Raw genomic sequence first — 21718 nt, forward strand, 5'->3', positions numbered from 1 at the left:
AACAAGGGGCTCACAGAGAGGAAAGTCTCCTCAGAATACTGAAGATGTCTTCTCCATTTGCTCAGTTCTGATGAAAAGCCAACAACATTTCTGCATGCTGTTTCTGCATGCTCCCTCTTCACCAAAGCTGCCTGACCCACTGAGTAAAGTCAAAGTTGAGTTTATTGTCATATACGCAAGTATGCACAGGTGCAATGAAAAACTTACTAAACAGCAACATCACAGGCACATAACATCAGATCTGCAATGTTCACAAGAAAAACATTTGAATTATGGAGGAGATTTACAAGGATGCTGCCTGGATTGGGGATCATGCCTTATGAAACCAGATTGAGTGAACTCGGCCTTTTCTCCTTGGAGCGACGGAGGATGAGGGGGGACCTGATAGAGGTGTATAAGATGATGAGAGGCATTGATCGTGTGGATAGTCAGAGGCTTTTCCCCAGGGCTGAACTGATGGCCGCAAGAGGACACAGGTTTAAGGTGCTGGGGAGTAGGTACAGAGGAGATGTCAGGGGTAAGTTTTTTACTCAGAGAGTGGTGAGTGCGGGGAACGGGCTGCCAGCAACGGTGGTGGAGGCGGATATGGCAGTGTCTTTTAAGAGACTGTTAGATTGGTTTATTGAGCTGAGAAAAATAGAGGGCTATGGGTAAGCCCAGTAATTTCTAGGGTAGGGACATGTTCGGCACAGCTTTGTGGGCCGAAGGGCCTGAATTGTGCTGTAGGTTTTCTATGTTCTAATTATACAAAATTATACAAGAAAGAGCACAGTTGGAAAAAGAAAGTCCATTGTAGGTCAAAACGATCACGGTGCTGCTGTACTGATTAGGGTTGTGTCGGCTGGTTCGAGAACCGAGGGGAAGCAGCTGTTCCTGAACCTGGTGGTGTGCGGGACTTCCAGGCTTCTGTACCTCCTGCCCGAGGGGAGTATTTTACCCATCTGATAATTTCCTAATCCCTTGAGAAGAACAATTGAGTTTAAGTTGATTTTTTTTGGACGCTGCTTGACTCAGAAAGCTGGGTACAATGAGGGCTGTTGCAATGCGCCCCAGCAATGGGCAGAATTGAAGTTTAATTTCTGTTTTTCTGGTGAATGCAGCTTACAAGACACTAAGGACCTGTGGTGCTGCTGCAGGCAGGTGTTTCATTGCCCCTGTGCACACATGGACTTCACCTGACAGTAAACTCGACTTGGACTTGGACTTCTCAGTCAAGAGCCCTGGACACAACCAGTGGACTACAATTCCCAGAACCCCCTTCGGCGTCCTCTCGCCTCCCCACCCCAGGCTGGAGATTTTGTGATTTATTTTTGAAACAAAACCCCCTTTTAATTAAATCACATCAATAACAATCCAAATTGTTTCACCCTGATATATTTAAAATTAATTTCTGTAGTCTCTCCCCCTCCTTCTCCCCTCTGCCTACATTTCCCAGAGCGCAGTGGGGCCCCGCGCATGCGTGCGCCGCGCAGGGAGCCGTCGCCTTGGTGATTCCGGCCTAGCGATTGAAGGGGGGAGAGTGAAGCCTCGGGCTCTGGTGCTGGGACCCGCCCTGGTCGGGGTATCCAGCCCTGGCAGAGCTCGGCACCTGATTCTCTATCCCCAGCTGCACCCCTGAGGGGAGGGTTTTCTTTTGTTTTGTCAAAAAAAAGGATTGTTAACATTGCAAGGATGTTAAATGTCTAAGGGAGGAGATTTCCCTGCAGCCACATAGAGCTGCCTGCTGTATTTTCCCAGCCTGAGCTGCCTGCAGCCTCCCAGCAATTCCCCTTTGGGTTTGGGAGCCGCCCGCCTTGGTGTCAGGACAGTCTGAGGCTCGCTCAGCACCGGGCGTTGGAGGAGGGATTCCCGGATTCCGGGGCTCCGGAATCTCGGGGTTGGCTGGAGCTTCACGGACCGCCTCGCCGGGGGACCGCCTCGGCGGGGGCGCCGGGTCGGAGCCGCTGCGGGGAGCCCGGGTTGGCGCCTTTCTTTGGGTGTGACCTCTGACCCCCGCCCCCAGCCCCGTCCACCGCTCGGACGCCGGCCCGCGGCGGGTCAGCGCTCGGGCCCGGGGACCCGCCGTCCCGCCGGCGCCATGCCCATGGACGTGAAGTGGCCCTTCCCCAGCCGCCAGGGGCTGAGCTGGATGCTCAGCAGCGCTCTGGTGACGGGGCTGGTGGGCATCTACAGCCGGGTCTGGACCAGTGAGTATGTGGGGGACGTGGGGGCATCTTCCCCAGGGGTGGGGAGCTCCTTCACTGGGTCCCCCTCGGGGCAAAGGACGGGGAGGGAGGGAGGGAGGAAGAGAGAGGGGAGGGAGGGGGGGAAAATGAGAGGGGGGAGAACGAGGGGAGGGACGGGACAAGGGGGGGGAGAGGAACGAGAGGGGAGGGAGGACAGGTGGGGACGGGTCTGTCGCTGTGTAACACACGGGGTACGGTACCGGTGGGGACGGGTCTGTCACCGTGTAACACCCGGGGCACGGTACCGGTGGGGACGGGTCTGTCACTGTAATAACATTGGGGTACGGTACCAGTGGGGACGGGTCCGTCACTGTATAACACTGAGGTACGGTACTGGCGGGGACGGGTCTGTTGCCATATAACACCGGGGTATGGTACCGGCGGGGACGGGTCCGTCGCTGTATAACACTGAGGTACGGTACCGGCGGGGACGGGTCTGTTGCCATATAACACCGGGGTAACGGCACCGGCGGGGACGGGTCCGTCGCTGTACGACACTGGGAGATGGTGCTGGCTCTCTGTAAGGTGATCTCTCTCCCTCCGCCCTGCTTTCCCTGCAGAATACATGAACAGGCTGCTGGTGCACAACAAGGAGGCCCTGTACGAGGCGATCGAACAACGTCCACAGGACAAGCCACTCATCACTGTTGCCAACCATCAGTCCTGCATGGATGACCCACACATCTGGGGTGAGGAGCGAGGCACAGGTTGTCCCTTCCCCCACACCCCACTTCTTCCAAAGCATTGCTTCCATTGGGAATTAACATGATGTGCAGAGTTGCAAAAATCCCTCTGAGTGGGAGATCCATCTGCTCCTGATGATATCACTGCTCCCTGTGTGGGACTGTCCCCTGGGTGAAGGGTGGTCACTGTCTCTTGGACATCCATCCATCGGCCGACTGACGGTCCTCCTTACAACCTGTTTTCTGTCCCCTCCAGGTGTCCTGGAGCTGAAGCACTTGTGGAGAATTCGGCAGATGAGATGGTGAGTGTTCTGTCTATACCGTCCCATCACACACTCCCAGGGTCAGACACAGGGTGAAGCTCCCTCCACACTGTCCCATCACACACCCCCCGGGGTCAACACAGGTTGAAGCTCCCTCCACACCGTCCCATCACACACACCTGGGTCAGAGACAGGGTGAAGCTCCCTCCAACACCGTCCCATCACAAACTCCCGGGGTTCAGAACACAGGGTGAAGCTCCATCCGCGCCGTCCCGTCACACAACTCCCGGGGTCAGACACAGGGTGGAAGCTCCCTCCGCACTGTCGCCGTCACACACTCCCGGGGTCAGACACAGGGTGAAGCTCCCTCCCGCACCGTCCCGTCACACACTACCCGGGTCAGACACAGGGTGAAGCTCCCCCCGCACCGTTCCGTCACACACTCCCGGGGTCAGACACAGGGTGAAGCTCCCCCGCACCGTCCCGTCACAACACTCCCGGGGTCAGACACAGGGTGAAGCTCCCTCCGCACCGTCCCGTCACAACACGTCCCGGGGTCAGACACAGGGTGAAGCTCCCGTCCGCACCGTCCCGTCACACACTCCCGGGGTCAGACACAGGGTGAAGCTCCCCCCGCACCGTCCCGTCACACACTCCCGGGTCAGACACAGGGTGAAGCTCCCTCCGCACCGTCCCGTCACACACTCCCGGGGTCAGACACAGGGTGAAGCTCCCTCCGCAACCGTCCCGTCACACACTCCCGGGGTCAGACACAGGGTGAAGCTCCCCCGCACCGTCCCGTCCACACTCCCGGGTCAGACACAGGGTGAGTCTACCCCCGCACCGTCCCGTCAAACACTCCCGGGGTCAGACACAGGTGAAGGCTCCCTCCGCACCGTCCCGTCACAGCACTCCCGGGGTCAGACACAGGGTGAAGCTCCCTCCGACACCGTCCCGTCACACACTCCCGGGGTCAGACACAGGGCGCAAATAGGATATTTTTGTCTCCAGGAAGGGATGGGAGGTCGATGACAGGGCCTGGGGATCCACGACAGTCATGTCGTGTGGTGTAGGTAGACTCTGTATCCCAGGGTCACAACCTTGTGGCATCGGTTAAATCCTGAATCTTTCCCAATTTCAGGACTCCCTCTGCTGCCGACATCTGTTTCACCAAAGAATTGCATTCACGTTTTTCAGCCTGGGGGAAGTTGGTGGTTCCTGTGTGCAAGAGGTAAATGTGAGGGAAAGCTGGGTTAACGTCAAAGCGGGTATAACAGTCCAGTGACACAAGGGCGCGGGGGGAAGAGGGGTCACTGAAGGGACGGTGTGAAGGGGAAAGCCTGGGTTAACGTCCAGTGGGGAATACAGTCAGTGAAAAACACGGGGGCGCTGCGGGAAAGTAGGGGTCAACTGTGAGGGACGGTGTTGAGGGAGGGGGATTAAAACGTCCAGTGGGGATTACAGTCAGTGACGGGGGCGCGGTGGGAAGGAGGGGGTCACTGGAGGGAACGGTGTGAGTGAGGGGGGATTAAGACGATCATTGGGATAAGATGACAGTCGGTGACACGGGGCGCTGGCAGTATGGGGGAAAGAGGGGGTCACGTGAGGGATGGTGTGAGGGAGGGGTATTAACATCAGTGGGGATACAGTCAGTGACACAGGGCGCTGGGGGAGAGGGGTCACTGAGGGATGGTGTGAGGGAGGGGGATTAACATCAGTGGGGATACAGTCAGTGACACAGGGCACTGGGGGAGAGGGGTCACTGAGGGACGGTGTGAGGGAGGGGGATTAACACCAGTGGGAATGCATCAGTTGATGGGGCTCTCTGACCCCCCTCCCCCTCCCCCCGGCTTTAACACGGGTCCTTCCCTGCCCTCCCTTCACCCTGGTGTCTCCTGTGCAGGTGATGGGGTCTACCAGAAGGGCATGGACTTCCTGCTGGATAAACTGAACCACGGGGACTGGGTGCACTTCTTCCCAGAAGGTAAGCTCCGGAAGCGGGAGCCTTGTTCGCCCCCCACTCTCCACCCCTCCCTCGGCAAGAGTTTCTGCTTGAGACGGTGTTGCCCACGGGCCCAGGAGAGGGTGGGGAAGCCCCCCTGCTCCCAGCGGCCCCCTCCAGTGCAGTGCTGGCGGGAGCTCTGTGGGGTGCCCACTGATCATTGTTGCCTCTGTCACTAACTCTGACCTGTCCTTATTCCAGGGAAGGTGAACATGACCCAGGAATTCATGAGGCTGAAGTGGGGTGAGTGTCCTGTCCTGGGCTACGCAAGGGCAGGAGGCTGTTCGGCCCCTCTTGAGCCTGCCAGGCAGGAACGGGAGGAGGCCCTTTCAGCATCTCGAGCCCGCGATGGTGGAGGGGTGGGGGGTGCGCGCTGACCGGCTGCAGCTGACTCGGGGCTTCTCTCTCCAGGAATCGGCAGGCTGATCTCTGAGTGTTCCCTGAATCCTATTATCATCCCGCTCTGGCACGTTGGGTAAGTCCAGGGGCCTGGGGGTGGGGCTGGGGGCGGGGGGGGGGGGCGGAAGGTGGTGGGTAGGGTAAGTGAGTTCCGCACCCTCCCTCGGTCCCAGTCCCCCCTCCCCCAGTCGCCGGCCAGTGTCAGTGGCGTGTGTTGTTCGTTCACTCAGGTGCTGGGGGGGGGGGGGGGGGGGGGGGGTTCCTCAGCGGGTTGAGCAGCACCTGGGGGGGCGGGAGAGAGTGCACACTCCCTCACCTTCCTGCACCAGCTTCAACACACTCGCTCAGGAACAAACACGGCTCGGAATTAACTCGGACAAGTCCAAGTGAACGCCTTTCGGGGAAGTTAAACCAGGGCGGGGATTTGTACAGTGAGTGAACGCAGCCACTGGAATCTGGAGCTACAAACGATCCGCTGGAGCAACTCAGCGGGTCACGGCAGCAACCCGTGTGGGGAAGGGAATTGTCCGTGTTTCAGGGTGAAACCCTGCACAGATGCTGCCTGACCCGCTGAGTTCCTCTGGCGAATGACAAGGCCCTGGGGGAGTGATGTGGAACAGAGAGCTCTCGATGTACTGCAACATGGTTTCCCTGAGAGTGGAGACACAGGTAGACAGGGCGGTGGAAGAAGGCCACTTAGCACGCTGACCTTCTCAGTCAGGCACTGAGTACAGCTGTACAAGACGTTGGTGAGACTGCACTTGGAGTACTGTGTGAAGTTCTGGTTGCCCAGCTGATAGGAAGGATGTTGTTCAGCTGGAAGGAGTGCAGAAATGATTCACGAGGATTTTGGAGGGCTTGAGTTTATCAGGAGAGGCTGGATAGGCTGGCACTGTTTTCCCTGGAGTGACGGAGGCTGAGGGGCGTAGATAAAGTCAGTGGTCACAGGTATTGGTTTATTATTGTCACTCGTACCAAGGTCCAGTGAAAAACTTGTCTTACAAACCGATCGTACAGGTCAATTCATTACACAGTGCAGTTACACTGAGGTAGTACAGGTTTTGCTGCAGGGTAGGGGAGTCTAAAAGAGAGGGTGTAGATTTAGGGTAAGAGGGGACCTGAGGGGAAACTATTTCACACAGAGGGGGATGAGTGCCTGGAATTAGCTGCCAGAGAAAGTGGCTGAGGCAGGTACAATTAAATCGGTAAATTGGTTTATTATTGTCACGTGTACCGAGGTCCAGTGAAAAATTTTGTTTTGCATGCCATCCACACATTTCATTACATCAATACGTCGAGGTAGTACAAGGGAAAACAATAACAGAATGCAAAATAAGGTGTACCAGCTACAGAGAAAGTGCAGTACAGGCAGACAATAAGGTGCAAGGTCACAATGAAGTAGACTGTGAGATCAAGAGTCCATCTTATCGTACTAGGGGACCGTTCAATCGTCTTATAACAGTGGGATAGAAGCTGTCCTTGAGCCTGGCGGTACGTGCTTTCAGGCTTTTGTATCTTCTGCCCAATGGGAGAGGGGAGAAGAGAGAATGTCCAGGGTGGGTGGGGTCTCAGCTGCTTTACCAAGGCAGTGAGAAATGTAGACAGAGTCCATTGGAGAGGAGGGAGCGCCGCGCTTCGGGAGGGGCAGTGAGGAGGGAGCACCGTGCTTCAAGAGGGCCGGTGAGTAGGGAGTGCCGCGCTGCGGGACGGGCAGTGAGGGGGGAGCGCCGCGCTGTGGGAGGGGAGAGAGCTGTGGTCTAACCCTAACCCCTTCTCTCTGCCTCCCTCAGGTCTGTGTGACGTCCTCCCCAACAAACCTCCATACTACCCCCGCATTGGAAAGGTGAGTCACTTACCACGCCCCACCTCTGCGTTTCCTCCCTGTCCCTGGGATCAGTAGCCTGCTGTGCCTACACCCCCACCCAACACAACGCAGGGCAGGAGGGGAACATCGACTGGGGATGGTCCATCGAAGGGTGGGGAGTGGGGGTGAGTGTGCATACGCTCGCACTGGCACATTTACACGTTCTCTCTCTCTCTCTCTCACACACACCCTTGTTCATTCACACCCTCACACACATACATCCTCCAGCACACAGACCTCTGAGTGGAGCAGGCGGTGTGCAAGGGGTTTCCAGACCTACGTCACCAAGTGGGGAAAGATCTGACTATCCGGTCTCGGCCCCTCAGCGGGGAAGGCCGAGGCAGCTCAGGCCTTTGTTTTCCTAGGCGGTGGGGGTCCCCACCTCCCTGGAATGGGGTCTGCCCTGGGTCTGACGCTCTTTCCCCTCTTCCCTCCAGAGGATCACCATTTACATCGGGAGACCCTTCACACTCGAGCAGCTGGTGCAGAGGCTGAGGGCCGAGAACCGATCCCCGGTGAGTCTCTGCGGTGCGTGGGGGCCTCATCCGTCTCGTACACACGGCTCTTGGTGGGGAACCAAACACCCAACCGTCTCCCTCCCCTTTCTCTCTCCCCCCCCCTCCATCCACTCTCTCTCCCTCCCTCCCCCCCCAGCCCTCTCCTTCCCTCCCCGCATTCTCCGCTCCCCCTCTGCTCTCTCTCCCCCTCCCTCCCCTCCGCTCTCACCCTCCCTCTCCCCCGGTCACCTGCACATTCCCTCCAGCACACTTTTTCCACTGTCCTCTCCCTCCACTCTCGCCTGCCTCGACTGTGTCTGCTCTCTGCCCTCTCTCCCCTCCTCCCCACCACTCTCACCTTACAGCATCCTTCCCTCCCCCCCCACACTCCCCCTTCCCTTCCACACCACGCCCCCCTCCTCACTCTCCCCTCCCCTACCCCTCCACATTTCCTCACCCTCCCTCCTCCCCACCCCACTTACACCCCTCCCCTTCCCATTTCCCCTAACCCTCCAGGCTCCTCATCTACCCTCCTCCCTCCCCTCACCCTTCCTCTCCACCCTCCCACGCCCTTTCCAACTCCTGCCCGCCCTCCCCTCGTTCGTCCTTTGGGGAGCTGGGGGTCTGACGAGGGACTGAATGCCGCCCTCCTGCCCCGGGAGGGGGTGAAGATCCTGCCCCTGCCCCTCACTCGGTCCTCTCCCTCCCCCTGCCCCAGGTGGAGATGCGTAAGGCGCTGACGGACTTCATCCAGGACGAGATGTGGAAGCTGAAGGCTCTGGCTGAGGCAGCGCACCAGCGGTATCACCAGGCCTGCCGGCCGGAGAGACCCTAACCGGACTGGGGGAGCGTAAGCAGAGTGGAGGAGCTGGGGAGCTCCGAGGTGCCGATCCGGTCAGATTCCGCTCTGGGCTTTTGTTTCCTTCTGGCGCTTTTCGCCGCTCTCCAGGAAGGAGGGGGAGGAACCCTCGGACTGCACAGCACCGTCGGGGTCGTCAGCTTAAAGCCTCTCCTCCTGCCCCATTGCCCCGCAGCTCGATCACAGTGGTGACGGGGCATTGCCAGCACCTGGCGAACATTAACCCAGCCACCCCCCTGCTTCTGGTCGCAGATGGACCGTTCCTGTGAGGTCACACCCCTGCCAGTGATGTCACCCGCTCTTGTCAATGACATCACCTCTCTTCCCACTGAGGCCACGCCCCCACACATGACATCACACCTCTACCCAGTGATGTCACCCACTTTTGTGGTGACATCATGTCTCTTCCCAGTGAGGTCACACACACACACATTTTGTCAGTGACATCACACCTCTACCCAGTGATGTCACCCACTTTTGTCTGTGACATCATGTCTCTTCCCAGTGAGGCCACACCCCCACCAGTGACATCACATCTCCTCCCTGTGATGTCACTCACTTTTGTCTGTGACATCATCTCTCTTCCCAGTGAGGTCATGCCCCCTCATTGGTGAGGCCAAGCTCCTCCCAGTGAGGTCACCTCCACGCCCTTCTTGTCTGCCTTATCATGTCCGCTCCCAACCCTTCAGCAGCAAGATCATGCCCTCCATGTTGGTGAGGTCATTCCCGCCTCTGTGAGGATTCACCCCCAACCATGACATCATTTTCTCTCCCCCTCCTGGTGAGGTCATGCACCCTCCCAATTAGGTCAAGGGCCTTGACAGGAGGTCATGATCCCATTAGCGGCGAGGCCCCTCCCAATGAGGTCATTGCCAACAAGGTCACGTGCCCCTCATGGGCAAGGTTATGACCTCCTCATCAGTGACAGTGAGGTCATGCTTCGTTCTGGTCAGGTGACTGCTCTGGTCAATGAGGCCCCGCCCCTCAGCTGCAAGGCCCCATCCTCTGTGGCCCTGCCCCTGGCCTCCAGTCCTGCCCTTTGTGGCCCCGCCCTAGCTGCCAGGCCCCGCCTTCTGTGGCCCCGCCCCTCAGCTGCCAGGCTCTGCCCTCTGTGGCCCTGCCCCTCAACATCGACATGGGCTGCCAATACACTGCAGCCAGCAGGGCTGCTGGAAGGGGTTGGGGCTCTGTGCTGCCAGCCACACAAATATTGCTCCAGTAACCATTGCAATTATGTCCTTTAATCCAATATATGCCATTTTTTAAAAAAAGAAGCAGACCTCCTTTGTTCAGCCTTGTCTCCCTGCGCCACGGTGAATGCTGGTTCGTGGGAAGGGGAGACTGTGTCCACAAGTGGAGGGGAGGGAGGGAGGAGGGTGGAAGCCCAGAACAGCGGGCAGGTCAGGGTTCCGACAGTGAATCTCTCCCACCCCCAGACCTCCTGAAGTGTGGAGGCAGCAGGTTGCAGGAGAACCAAGACCAAGCGCACAACCTGGAACCACCATCCAGACGGCCCTCCCCTAGGCACAGATGGGGGTGCCGGGGCATTCCCTCCTCTAAGTGAGGACACCCCACTTGTCAGTGACCCCCCCCGCCCCCCAGTGAGGTCATGATTTCGGCTACAGTTGAGGTCAGGCACCCTCCCAGTGAGGTCAAGGACCTTGTCAGGAGGTAAATTGTATTTTTATTGTCACATGTATCGAGGTACAGCGAAAAACTTTGTTCTGCCTGCCATCCACACAGTTACTGCATCACATCAGTGCACTGAGGTTAGTACAAGGGAAAGCAATACCAGAATGCAGAGTAAAGTGTCACAGCTGCAGAGAAAGTGCAGTGCAGGCAGACAATAAGGTGCAAGGTCACGTCGAGGTAGATTGTGAGGTCAAGAGTCCACCTTATCGCGCTAGGTGACGTACAATAGTCTTATAACAGCGGAATAGAAGCTGTCCTTGAGCCTGGTGAGGCTTTTGTATCTCCAGCCCAACGGGAGGGGGGAGAAGAGAGGATGTCCGGGGTGGGAGGGGTCTTGGATGATGTTGGCTTGCGCCTTCCTCCACATTGCGGCCTTGCGCTCCTCATCGGTGAAGTCACGCCTTCATCACCGCCCTCCCGGGTCAGCTCATGCATCCTTCCAATTGAGGTCACAGCGCCGACCCGACACCCCTGTTGCACCCTTCACTGCCGTAACCCGGGAAACGTGCCAGCCGGTGTGCACAGCAAGATCCCACAAGCAGCAAGGTGAGGGTGACCCAGGTCGTCTGTCTCCCTGGAATGAAAACGAGAGAGGCAGTGCAACCGCCTCAGCAGGTCGGGCGGGGGGTGTGGAGGGAGGGACGGTGAATGTTACTCAGTGGGTCAGGCAGCATCTGTGGAGAGAGAGAGAGTTGAAGACCCTTGATGATAGTAGGGGGTGGATATCAGCATTAGCACACTGGGGATGCTTCCTACTATCCCAACCCCACGCCCCCACTCTTCATCCAGTGGTGCTGTGGGATTGATGGGATCTGGTATGGACTCCATACTTCCTTACACTGCAGGAGGTCATTTTGGTATTGGTTTTGGTTTATTATTGTTACTTGTACCAAGGTCCAGTGAAAATCTTGTCTTGCAAACCGATCGTACAGGTCAATTCATTACACAGTGCAGTTACATTGAGTTAGTACAGAGTGCATTGAGGTAGTACAGGTAAAAACAATAACAGTACAGAGTAAAGTGTCACAGCTACAGAGAAAGTGCAGTGCAATAAGGTGCAAGGTCACAACAAGGTAGATCGTGAGGTCAGAGTCCATCTCATTGTATAAGGGAACCGTTCAATAGTCTTATCACAGTGGGGTAGAAGCTGTCCTTAAGCCTGGTGGTTCGTGCCCTCAGGCTCCTGCGTCTTCTACCTGATGGTAGAGGAGAGAAGAGAGAATGTAGGGCGGGGATGGCGATGTTGGCGGCGGTGGGTCTCGAACCCGCGGACTTCGAGCGGGAAACGCCGGGCAAAGCTGCAGCTGAGGAGGCGGGACCTCGCGGTGACTGACTGGAGAAGGGTGAGGAATCCTGCAATCAGAGGAGCCGACCGTTGGCAACGTCACGCCAAGGGCGTTGCCACTAATGATTGACACCGGTAAAAGGGTGGGGGAAGAAACCGTCCAATCAGAAGCGCGGCACGCATTGCTCCCACCCATCAGACCAGGGCGGGACTCGGAATGATTGGCATAGCGCTGTGTCCAATTGGTAGCCGAGGTTGGAAACATCAGCCAATGAACGAAGCTGGTGTCAAAAGAGGGCGGGACGTGAGGGAACCCGCGCCTGCGCATTAAGGACAGGTTTGTCGGCAAGGTGGGTCAGGTGATATCGGAGGACGATGGCGGCGGCGGCGGCGGCCTGGCTGCTGGCTCTCGCCCTGGGGTCGGCGCTGGGCGGCGGGCGAGGCACCGACCAGGTCCCGGTGCTGGCCTGGTCCACGGAGGGGTAAGTAGGGACAGTGGCGGGGCCCTCGGGCCGGGCCCCCTCCCCCACCTACACCCCTCCCCCCGTCACCTCCACCCTCCCCTACACCCCCTCCCCGTCTCCATCACCCCCTCCCTCCCCTACACCCCCTCCCCGTCACCCCCTCCCTCCCCTACACCCCTCCCCGTCACCCCCTCCCTCCCTACACCCCTCCCCGTCACCTCCACCCTCCCCTACACCCCCTCCCCGTCACCCCCTCCCTCCCCTACACCCCTCCCCGTCACCCCCTCCCTCCCCTACACCCCCTCCCCGTCTCCATCACCCCCTCCCTCCCCTACACCCCCTCCCCGTCACCCCCCTCCCCTACACCCCCTCCCCGTCTCCATCACCCCCTCCCTCCCCTACACCCCTCCCCCGTCACCCCCTCCCTCCCCTACACCCCTCCCCCGTCACCCCCTCCCTCCCCTACACCCCCTCCCCGTCACCCCCTCCCTCCCCTACACCCCCTCCCCGTCACCTCCACCCTCCCCTACACCCCCTCCCCGTCTCCGTCACCCCCTCCCTCCCCTACACCCCCTCCCCGTCACCCCCTCCCTCCCCTACCCCCCTTCCCGTCTGTCACCCCCCTCCCTCCCCTACGCCCCTCCCCGTCACCCCCTCCCTCCCCTACACCCCCTCCCCGTCACCCCCTCCCTCCCCTACACCCCCTCCCCGTCTCCATCACCCCCTCCCTCCCCTACACCCCCTCCCCGTCACCCCCTCCCTCCCCTACACCCCCTCCCCCCCGTCACCCCCTCCCTCCCCTACACCCCTCCCCGTCACCCCCTCCCTCCCTACACCCCTCCCCGTCACCCCCTCCCTCCCTACACCCCTCCCCGTCACCCTCCCCCCTACACCCCCTCCCCGTCACCCCCTCCCTCCCCTACACCCCTCCCCCGTCACCCCCTCCCTCCCTACACCCCTCCCCGTCACCTCCACCCTCCCCGTCTCCATCACCCCCTCCCTCCCCTACACCCCCTCCCCGTCACCCCCTCCCTCCCCTACACCCCCTCCCCGTCACCCCCTCCCTCCCCTACACCCCTCCCCCGTCACCTCCACCCTCCCCTACACCCCCTCCCCCGTCACCCCCTCCCCCCGTCACCTCCACCCTCCCCTACATCCCCTCCCCGTCTCCATCACCCCTCCCTCCCCTACACCCCCTCCCCGTCTCCATCACCCCCTCCCTCCCCTACACCCCTCCCCCGTCACCCCCTCCCCCCGTCACCTCCACCCTCCCCTACATCCCCTCCCCGTCTCCATCACCCCTCCCTCCCCTACACCCCCTCCCCGTCTCCATCACCCCTCCCTCCCCTACACCCCTCCCCCGTCACCCCCTCCCTCCCTACACCCCTCCCCGTCACCTCCACCCTCCCCTACACCCCTCCCCCCGTCACCTCCACCCTCCCCTACACCCCCTCCCCGTCTCCATCACCCCTCCCTCCCCTACACCCCTCCTGTCCCTGTCACCCTCTTCCCCCAACACCCCTCCCCCTACACCCCCCCGTCACCCCCTCCCTCCCTGTCAACCCCTCCCCGTCTCACCCCCTCCCTCCCTGTCAACCCCTCCCCGTCTCACCCCCTCGCCGTCCCTGTGAAGCCCTCCCTCCCCTACACCCCCTCGCCGTCCCTGTGAAGCCCTCCCTCCCCTACACCCCCTCCCCGTCCCTGTGAAGCCCTCCCTCCCCTACACCCCCTCCCCGTGCCTGTGACGCCCTCCCTCCCCTACACCCCCTCCCCGTGCCTGTGACGCCCTCCCTCCCCTACCCCCCCTCCCCGTGCCTGTGACGCCCTCCCTCCCCTACACCCCCTCCCCGTGCCTGTGACGCCCTCCCTCCCCTATACCCCCTCCCCGTCCCTTTGATGCCCTCCAGCCCCTACACCCCCTCCCTGTCTCCCCCTCCCTCCCCTACATCCCATCCCCGTCTCTGTCACCCCCTCCGGCCCCTACACCCCCTCCCTGTCTCCCCCTCCCTCCCCTACATCCCATCCCCGACTCTGTCACCCCCTCCGGCCCCTACACCCCCTCCCTGTCTCCCCCTCCCTCCCCTACATCCCATCCCCGACTCTGTCACCCCCTCCGGCCCCTACACCCCCTCCCGGTCTCTAGGGTTGTGGACGGTGAGGGAGGTTGTCAAAGGATTCAGCGGGATATGGATCAGTTGGAAATGTGGGCAGAGAAATGGCAGAGGGAGTTTAATCCAGACCAGTGTGAGGTGTTGCACTTTGGGAGGTCAGATGTAAGGGGAAAGTGTACAGTGTAAATGTCGGGACTCTAAGGAGCATCGATGTACAGAGGGATCTCGGGGTGTAAGTCCACAGTTCCCTGTAAGTGGTAACACAAGTTGATAGGGTGGTAAAGAAGGTGTGTGGCATATTTAATCAGTCGGGCTGTTGAGTATAAAAGTCATTAAGTAATGTTGCAGCTGGATAAAACTTTGGTCAGGCCACATCTGGAGTATTGTGTGCAGTTCTGGTCGCCCAGTTACAGGAAGGGTGTGGAGGCTTTGGAGGGGGGGGGGGTGGCAGGAGAGATTCACCGGGACGCCGCCTGGATCAGAGGGCATGAGCTACAAGGAGAGGTCGGACAGACTTGGGTTGCTTTCTCCGGAGCGGCGGAGGCTGAGGGGAGACCTGATGGAAGTAATTGTGAGAGGCACAGTCGGACTCCTTTTCCCAGAGTGGAAATGTCAAATACCAGAGAGCACAATTTGAAGGTGGCGGGGGGGGGGAATGCCTTTGACACGGTGCCGGGTATGGTGGAAGCAGATGTAACAGCCACGTTCCAGAGGCAGGGGACATGGATCACGTGCAGGCAGATGGGATCAGTTAAAATTGGCATTGTGTTTGGCACAGACACCGAGGGCCTGTTCCTGTGCTGTACTGTTCCATGTTTTAGGTTAAATGGTCAGCATGGACGCGATGGGCAGAAGGGCCTGTTGCTGTGCCGTGTAACTGCCTCAGCTAAAGGAGGTTCCCATGATAGGTCCAACTCGGGTGAGCGTTTGCTTTAATTCGGTAAGCTGGGTGCCGGTGTAAGTTGCCTCACTCGCGCGTGCGCTCTCTCTCTCTCTCTCTCTCTCTCTCTCTCTCCACCCAGCTCCCTGTGGCGCTCCCGGCCAGCTCCAAACGGAGGCCACATCGTCTCCCAGCAGCAGCTGGCCTCGTACCTGGATCCGGCCCTGGCGAAAGGCCCCAAGACTGTCATCTTGTTCCTTCAGGACAAGGTTAGGAGCTTTCTCCACGGGCCCTGGCAAGTCTCCCCTACCCTGTCCTCGGGGCCCAAAGCAGTCACACTACCTCCCAGCCACGCCCTCCATCCCTCTTACCCCTCGAGTAGTAGAATATAGAACATAGAACAGTACAGCACAATACAGGCCCTTCGGCCCACAATGTTGTGCCAAACTTTAAACCTCGCCTAAGACTATCTAACCCCTTCCCCCCACATATCCCTCTATTTTAAATTCCTCCATATGCTTATCTAGCAATCCCTTGAATTTGACCGATGTACCTGCCTCCACCACCGCCCCAGGCAGCACATTCCATGCCCCAACCACTCTCTGGGTGAAAAACCTTCCTCTGATATCTCCCTTGAACTTTCCATCCATTACTTTAAAGCCATGCCCTCTTGTATTGAGCATTGGTGCCCTCGGAAAGAGGAGCTGGCTGTCCACTCTATCTATTCCTCTTAGTATTTTGTACACCTCTATCATGTCTCCTCTCATCCTCCTCCCCTCCAAAGAGTAAAGCCCGAGCTCCCTTAGTCTCTCCTCATAATGCACACTCTCCAAACCAGGCAGCATCCTGGTAAATCTCCCCCGCACCCTTTCCAACGCCTCCACATCCTTCCTATAATGAGGCGACCAGAACTGGACACAGTTCTCCAAGTGTGGTCTAACCAGAGTTTTGTAGAGCTGCATCATTACTTCGTGGCTCTTAAACTCAACCCCTCAATGTATGAAAGCTAACATCCCATAAGCTTTCTTAACTACCCTATCCACCTGTGAGGCAACTTTCAGTGATCTGTGGATATGAACCCCCAGATCCCTCTGCTCCTCCACACTGCCCAGTATCCTGCCATTAACTTTGTACTCCGCCTTGGAGTTTGTCCTTCCAAAGTGAATGGGCAGACTCTGCTGACGTTAGTAGCGCGTGTTCCACTACACCCCCCGAGAGACCCAGTTACCCCTTGCCAGGGTGTGTGGAGGGTGCTCTGCCCCTTGGAGGGCCCTATCTCCTCTCCGGCCTCCCTCCATCACGTTGGACCCCATCGTTCTCCCCGCCCCCTCTCTGGGAGGAGTGCGTGTCCCCTCCCCACGGCAGCCTGTGTGTCAGACTGCTGTCCCCACCCTGGGCGGTCAGACACAGGGTCACCCTGCTACCGACGGGCAATCTCCTGGCCACCGAGCGCTCTCACCCTCCATCTGCCTCTCTGCAGCTCAGCGTCGATGATTTCACCGTATACGGAGGGGTCTACGGGAACAAGCAGGAGAGTGCCTTCCCCAACCTTCAGGTAATCAGTGGGGGCTTCTCCCCCTGCCTGGGGTACGGTACCAGCAGGGATGGGTCCATCACTGTGTAACGCTGGGGTACGGTACCGGTGGGGACGGGTCTGTCGCCGTATAACACCGGGGTACGGTACTGGCAGGGACGGGTCCGTTGTGGTGTAACACGGGTACGATACCGGTGGGGACGGGTCTGTCCCTGTATAACACCAGAGTACAGTACCGGTGGGGATGGGTCTGTCGTTGTATAACACCATGGTACAGTACTGGCGGGGCGGGTCTGTCCCTGTATAACACTGGGGTATGGTACCGGTGGGGACGGGTCCATCGCTGTGTAATGCAGGAGTACGGTACCAGTGGGGACGGGTCTGTCACTATATAACACTGGGGTACGATACCAGCGGGGATGAGTCCGTCGCGGTGTAACGCCGGGGCACGGTACCACTCACTCGTGTGGTTGTGTTTTCAGGCGGCCCTGGAGTCCTCGCCCTCCTCCCTGGTCCTGCCCTCGGTTGACTGGCACGCCACCAGCTCTCTGCTGCTCTCCCTCCAGTCCAGTGTTGGGACCAGTCCGCTCTACGTGGACCCACTGACCATACCGCGATCTCCGGCTCAACGCCAGCGTCCCTCGCTGCTGGCCGTCCGCCTGCCCTACAGCTCCGGGTAAGGCGGGGGCATCCCCTGGGGAGGGAGGGAGGGGTGGGAGAGTGCTGCTCTCTGCGGGAGGGGGCTAGTGGTTTGGGCTCGACCCTGGGGGAGTGCCAGCCGTGTTGGGCTCATCAGAGCGGAAGGTACCGGGGCAGAACCAGGCCATTTGGCCCATCGAGTCTGCTCTGCCATTTGATCATGGATGATGTTGATTTCCCGCCCCATTCTCTCGCCTTATCCCCATAACCCCCCCCCACTGATCAAGAACCATCGATCTCTGCCTTAAATCCACCCAATGTCTAGGCCTCCCTCCGTGGCAACAAATTCCACAGATTCACAGCCCTCTGCTGGAGAAATTCCTCCTCATCTCAGTTCTAAAGGGACGTCCCTTTATTCCGAGGCTGTGCCCTCGGATCCCGGACTCTCCCACTGATGGAAACACCCTCCCCACGTCCACTCTGTCCAGGCCTTTCAATGAGGTCCCCCCTCCCTCATCCTTCTGAACTTCAGCGAGTCCAGGCCCAGAGACATCAGACACTCCTCGAACGTTGAGCCCTTCATTCCCGGATCGACACTGGGGGAGCACCGTCCCAGTTGGGGCTCGACCCTGGGGGGGGTGTTGCCTGCGTTGGGTTCAGCGTGCGGCTGTGTCTGTGATCCATCTGCTCATCTTCCACCTTGTCTGCTTCCCCCTCAGCTCCATTCTGATACGTCCGAAGGAAGCTCTCACTGCCAACGGTAGGTTTGTGTTTCCTTTCACTCATCGCCAGCCGTTCGTTCCCTCCACTGAATGCTAGCCCCCTGTCCCCCTCCTCCCCCCGTGGGAGATTTCACCCTGGTGAGGCAGTGGGTGGATTCACTGTCTCCCAGCTCCAGAGACACTGGTTCGATTCCAACCTCCGGCGCTGTCTGCGCGGAGTTTTCACGCTCTCCCCGTGAATGCGGGTGTTCCGGTTCCCTCCAACGTCCCAACAGCGTACGGGCGGTGGGGGAGGGTTAATCGGGGCCCCCGGTGTGTGGGTGAGGGGTGGTATCTGGCTGGTTGGTGGTTAGCATGGACTCAGTGGGCCAAAGGGCCTGTTACTGCACTGTCCCTCTCCGAATCCTTCCCCTTGGAAAAGCAACTGTGTTTGGGGAATTGTCTCCGGGAGCCTTCTGTTCTCCCCACCACTATCCCCCTCCCCACCCCCCCGCCTTCCCCGCACCCCCTCCCCTCCTCTCTTCCCCCGGGGTGATGATGCTCTGTGCTGCCCCTGCAGACAACATCCTGGGCAAGGTGCTGGATGTCCTGAAGGAAGATGGGGTCCCGTTCACTGCCGTCCTCACTGCTGCCAGACCGTCTCGGGTAAGGTGTGGGGTTGGGGGGGGGGGTGGGGGGGGGGGGGGGGGTTGGTTGGTGGGGGGGAGGGGTGTCCACTCTCCGCTGGTACTCAGACACCTTCTGCCCGACACCCCCCTCTCCTTACCTCCCCCCCCCCCCCCTCCCGTCAGTTCTCACTCCCCTCTACCCCCCACCCCCTCGGCCAGTGCTCACCTCTCACCTCCCCCCTCCCTCTCTCTGCAGGTGGTGCGGGAGGTGTCGGCCCCCCCGGTGGGTCCCGGCCGCCAGCTGCTGGCAGCGGAGGATGAGCGGGAGGGCCCCCACCCCCCGCTGGCCTTCAACGTGAGTGGCTCGCCCTGCATCCTGCTGTGGGCCTCCCGCCTGGTGCTGGGGAGGGGGCCGTCCGAGGCTGACCTCACCAACCGAACCTTCGGGCCCTCCGCCTCCGTCTCCCTACACAGCTCGGCCTGCGCCAACCACTCCGCCGAGTAGGTGTCGGGGGGTGTCTGGGGGGGGGGGGGGGGAGTGTCGGGGGGGGCGTCCGGAGGGAGGGAGGGGCTGCAGGGGGCGTCTGGGGGGGGGGGCTGCGGGGGGGCGTCCGGGGGACAGGGAGGGGCTGCGGGGGGCATCCGGGGACAGGGAGGGACTGCGGGGGGCGTCCGGGGACAGGGAGGGGCTGCCGGCGGCATCTGGGGACAGGGAGGGGCTGCCGGCGGCATCTGTGGGCAGAGAGGGGACAGGGTACATGCTTTCCCCCTTTCTCTTCTGCCTCCTCCCCCCCCCCCCCACCCCTGTGGGAGCTTGCTGTGCGCGTTTGGAGCGGCTGGGAGCTTCCAGTCCTGGCGCGGGCACAGGAGATGGGAGGTAATTGGGGGGGGGTGGGGGAGTGAGGCTGCTCTCTGATGCTTTCTTTCTGTTCTCCCCCCCCCCCCCCCCCCCCCCCCCCCCCCCCCCCCCCCCCGTCTCTGCAGCCTCGTCCTGGAATACAGCAATGTGGAGAAACTGGGCACTGTGAAGATCGTGTAAGTGCGCTGTGTAACGCATTCCACACCCATCCCTGCCAGTGGTCCCGCTCCCACTGAGAGGTGACACCCCCAACATCACTGCCTCACCCACTCTGTGTGTGTCTCACTCTCCTCCCCCAGTCCCAGTGTCTGGTGGTCGCTCCCCTCCCTCCCTCGACCTCAGCTCTGACTCCTTCCCCCTGCTCTCGTCCCCTCCAGATTTAAGATGAGCAACCAGTCGTACAGGGTGTCGGCCCAGCCCTGGTTCACCCTGGACCAGGTGGAGGTCACCTCCGACAAGGATGTCATCGCCTTCAATGTCAGTGACGTGTACGCACCGGCCGCCTACTCCTACCGCTGCAGCTCTGTGTCCAACGATCCGCGGGCCGGCTCTGTCCTCCGCTCCTCCACCTCCTCCTCCCAGACATGGAAGCTCTACCTCCAGGACTTCCAGGTAACGGCAGCGGCGGGGAGCTTGTTCTGTGTGTGACAGACCCTGGTGTATTCTCGTGGATCCCTCCCTGAATCCCCGGTGTCAATCCCAGCCTGTAACCCACTCCCGGGGAGCTGTTATTCTATATATATAAACCCCCTGGATCAGAGCCCAGCCTGTAACCCACTCCCGGGGGTCTGTTATTCTATATATAAACCCCCCGAACCCCTGGATCAGACCCCAGCCTGTAACCCACTCCCGGGGATATGTTATTCTATATATAAACCGCCGCTCCCCCCCCAACCCCTGGATCAGATCCCAGCCTGTAACCCACTCCTGGGGATCTGTTATTCTATATATAAACCCCCCTGGATCAGACCCCAGCCTGCATCCCACTCCCGGGGATGTGTTACTCTATATATAACCCCCACCACCCCCCCGAACCCCTGGATCAGATCCCAGCTTGTAACCCACTCCCGAGGATCTGTTATTCTGTATACTAATTGGATGTTGTGATATAGATATGAAACATATCTTTGTTTCATAAATAAAACGGAGCGTGTGGTGCCCCTGACTGGTGTCTTGCCCTCTCTGCAGATCCAGGCCTTCGGCGTGAAGGGCATGAGGTTCTCATATGCCAGCGACTGCTCCGGCTTCTTCACCCCGGCCATCTGGATGGGTCTCATCACCAGCCTGCTGATGGTCTTCATCCTGACCTATGGCCTGCACATGGTGACCAGCCTGAAGACCATGGACCGCTTCGATGACCCCAAAGGCCCCTCCATCTCCGTGCCCCAGACTGAGTGATCGGCTCCCACACCCCCAGGATCAAGTCTGTGTGTCCAACCTATCCCACTGACCCCCACCCTTTCCCATCAAAATTTCCTTGCTGCTGATCCGGAGGAAGGATGAATCCTGTTGATTTATTCGGGGGAAAACGAACTATCTCCCCTCCACCTGTCGTGATCCGCTGGGGGCCACAGTGTTGGAATGACACTCTGGATATCCTTGGGATGGGACGTGGGGCTGGTGGGAGATGGTGGGGGGAGGGGGGGGTCTCTCTCCCCATTCAGTGCTGTTATCCTCTGCTGCCTTGCGACGTCCCAGTGATCCCCCCCTCAAAACGCACTGGATGCTAATTCTATTTAACTGTGGTATTATTTAATGGGTGTGTATAGTTCTTTTGGTTAAACACATGTTTTAGCAGCCCCCTCCCTAGTCGATGGGCCAGAGACACACAGTTACTGCGGAAGGAGGTGTGGGTCTGTGGTGTGCTGGACAGTCTGCACTGCCTCCCCCCTGAGCTGTTCTGTGCAGTGGGACTGTCTGATCCGGCAAGGTTGCTTTTCTGTTCTGTGTTAAGTTGTGATTCTGTGCTGCTTGTGAAACTTGACGTGAATCAATAAAAGTGAAAAGTCTCCGTCACAATCCAATCTGGTGGGTGAGTGGGTTCCTGGTTCTGAACGGTGGTGTTGATGAGGCTCCCTCTGTGCAGTCCCATCACACACTCCCGGGGTCAGACACAGGGTGAAGCTCCCTCC

The 21718-nt window shown here is 59.5% G+C and overlaps 2 protein-coding genes across 2 annotated transcripts; both read left to right on the forward strand.

The window, feature by feature from the left end:
* The first annotated feature begins 1510 nt into the window (after window positions 1-1510).
* On the forward strand, window positions 1511-10035 carry tafazzin (tafazzin, phospholipid-lysophospholipid transacylase). Its single transcript, XM_052008985.1, is given in 11 exon segments — window positions 1511-2186; window positions 2786-2914; window positions 3165-3210; window positions 4313-4393; window positions 4572-4576; window positions 5075-5155; window positions 5375-5416; window positions 5585-5668; window positions 7363-7415; window positions 7874-7951; window positions 8652-10035. Coding segments are annotated over 11 exon segments (825 nt in total). The 5' UTR covers window positions 1511-2077; the 3' UTR covers window positions 8769-10035.
* Window positions 10036-12091: 2056 nt separating this feature from the next.
* Window positions 12092-21610, forward strand: atp6ap1a (ATPase H+ transporting accessory protein 1a). Its single transcript, XM_052009006.1, has 10 exons — window positions 12092-12251; window positions 15367-15493; window positions 16705-16779; window positions 17241-17434; window positions 18117-18157; window positions 18679-18764; window positions 18984-19228; window positions 19712-19762; window positions 19964-20198; window positions 20775-21610. Exons 1-10 carry the CDS (start codon window positions 12145-12147, stop codon window positions 20982-20984), a joined length of 1371 nt encoding a protein of 456 aa, XP_051864966.1. The 5' UTR covers window positions 12092-12144; the 3' UTR covers window positions 20985-21610.
* Window positions 21611-21718: the final 108 nt, after the last annotated feature.

Source organism: Pristis pectinata, chromosome 43 (assembly GCF_009764475.1).
Source record: "Pristis pectinata isolate sPriPec2 chromosome 43, sPriPec2.1.pri, whole genome shotgun sequence".
Classification (NCBI taxonomy): Eukaryota; Metazoa; Chordata; class Chondrichthyes; order Rhinopristiformes; family Pristidae; genus Pristis; species Pristis pectinata.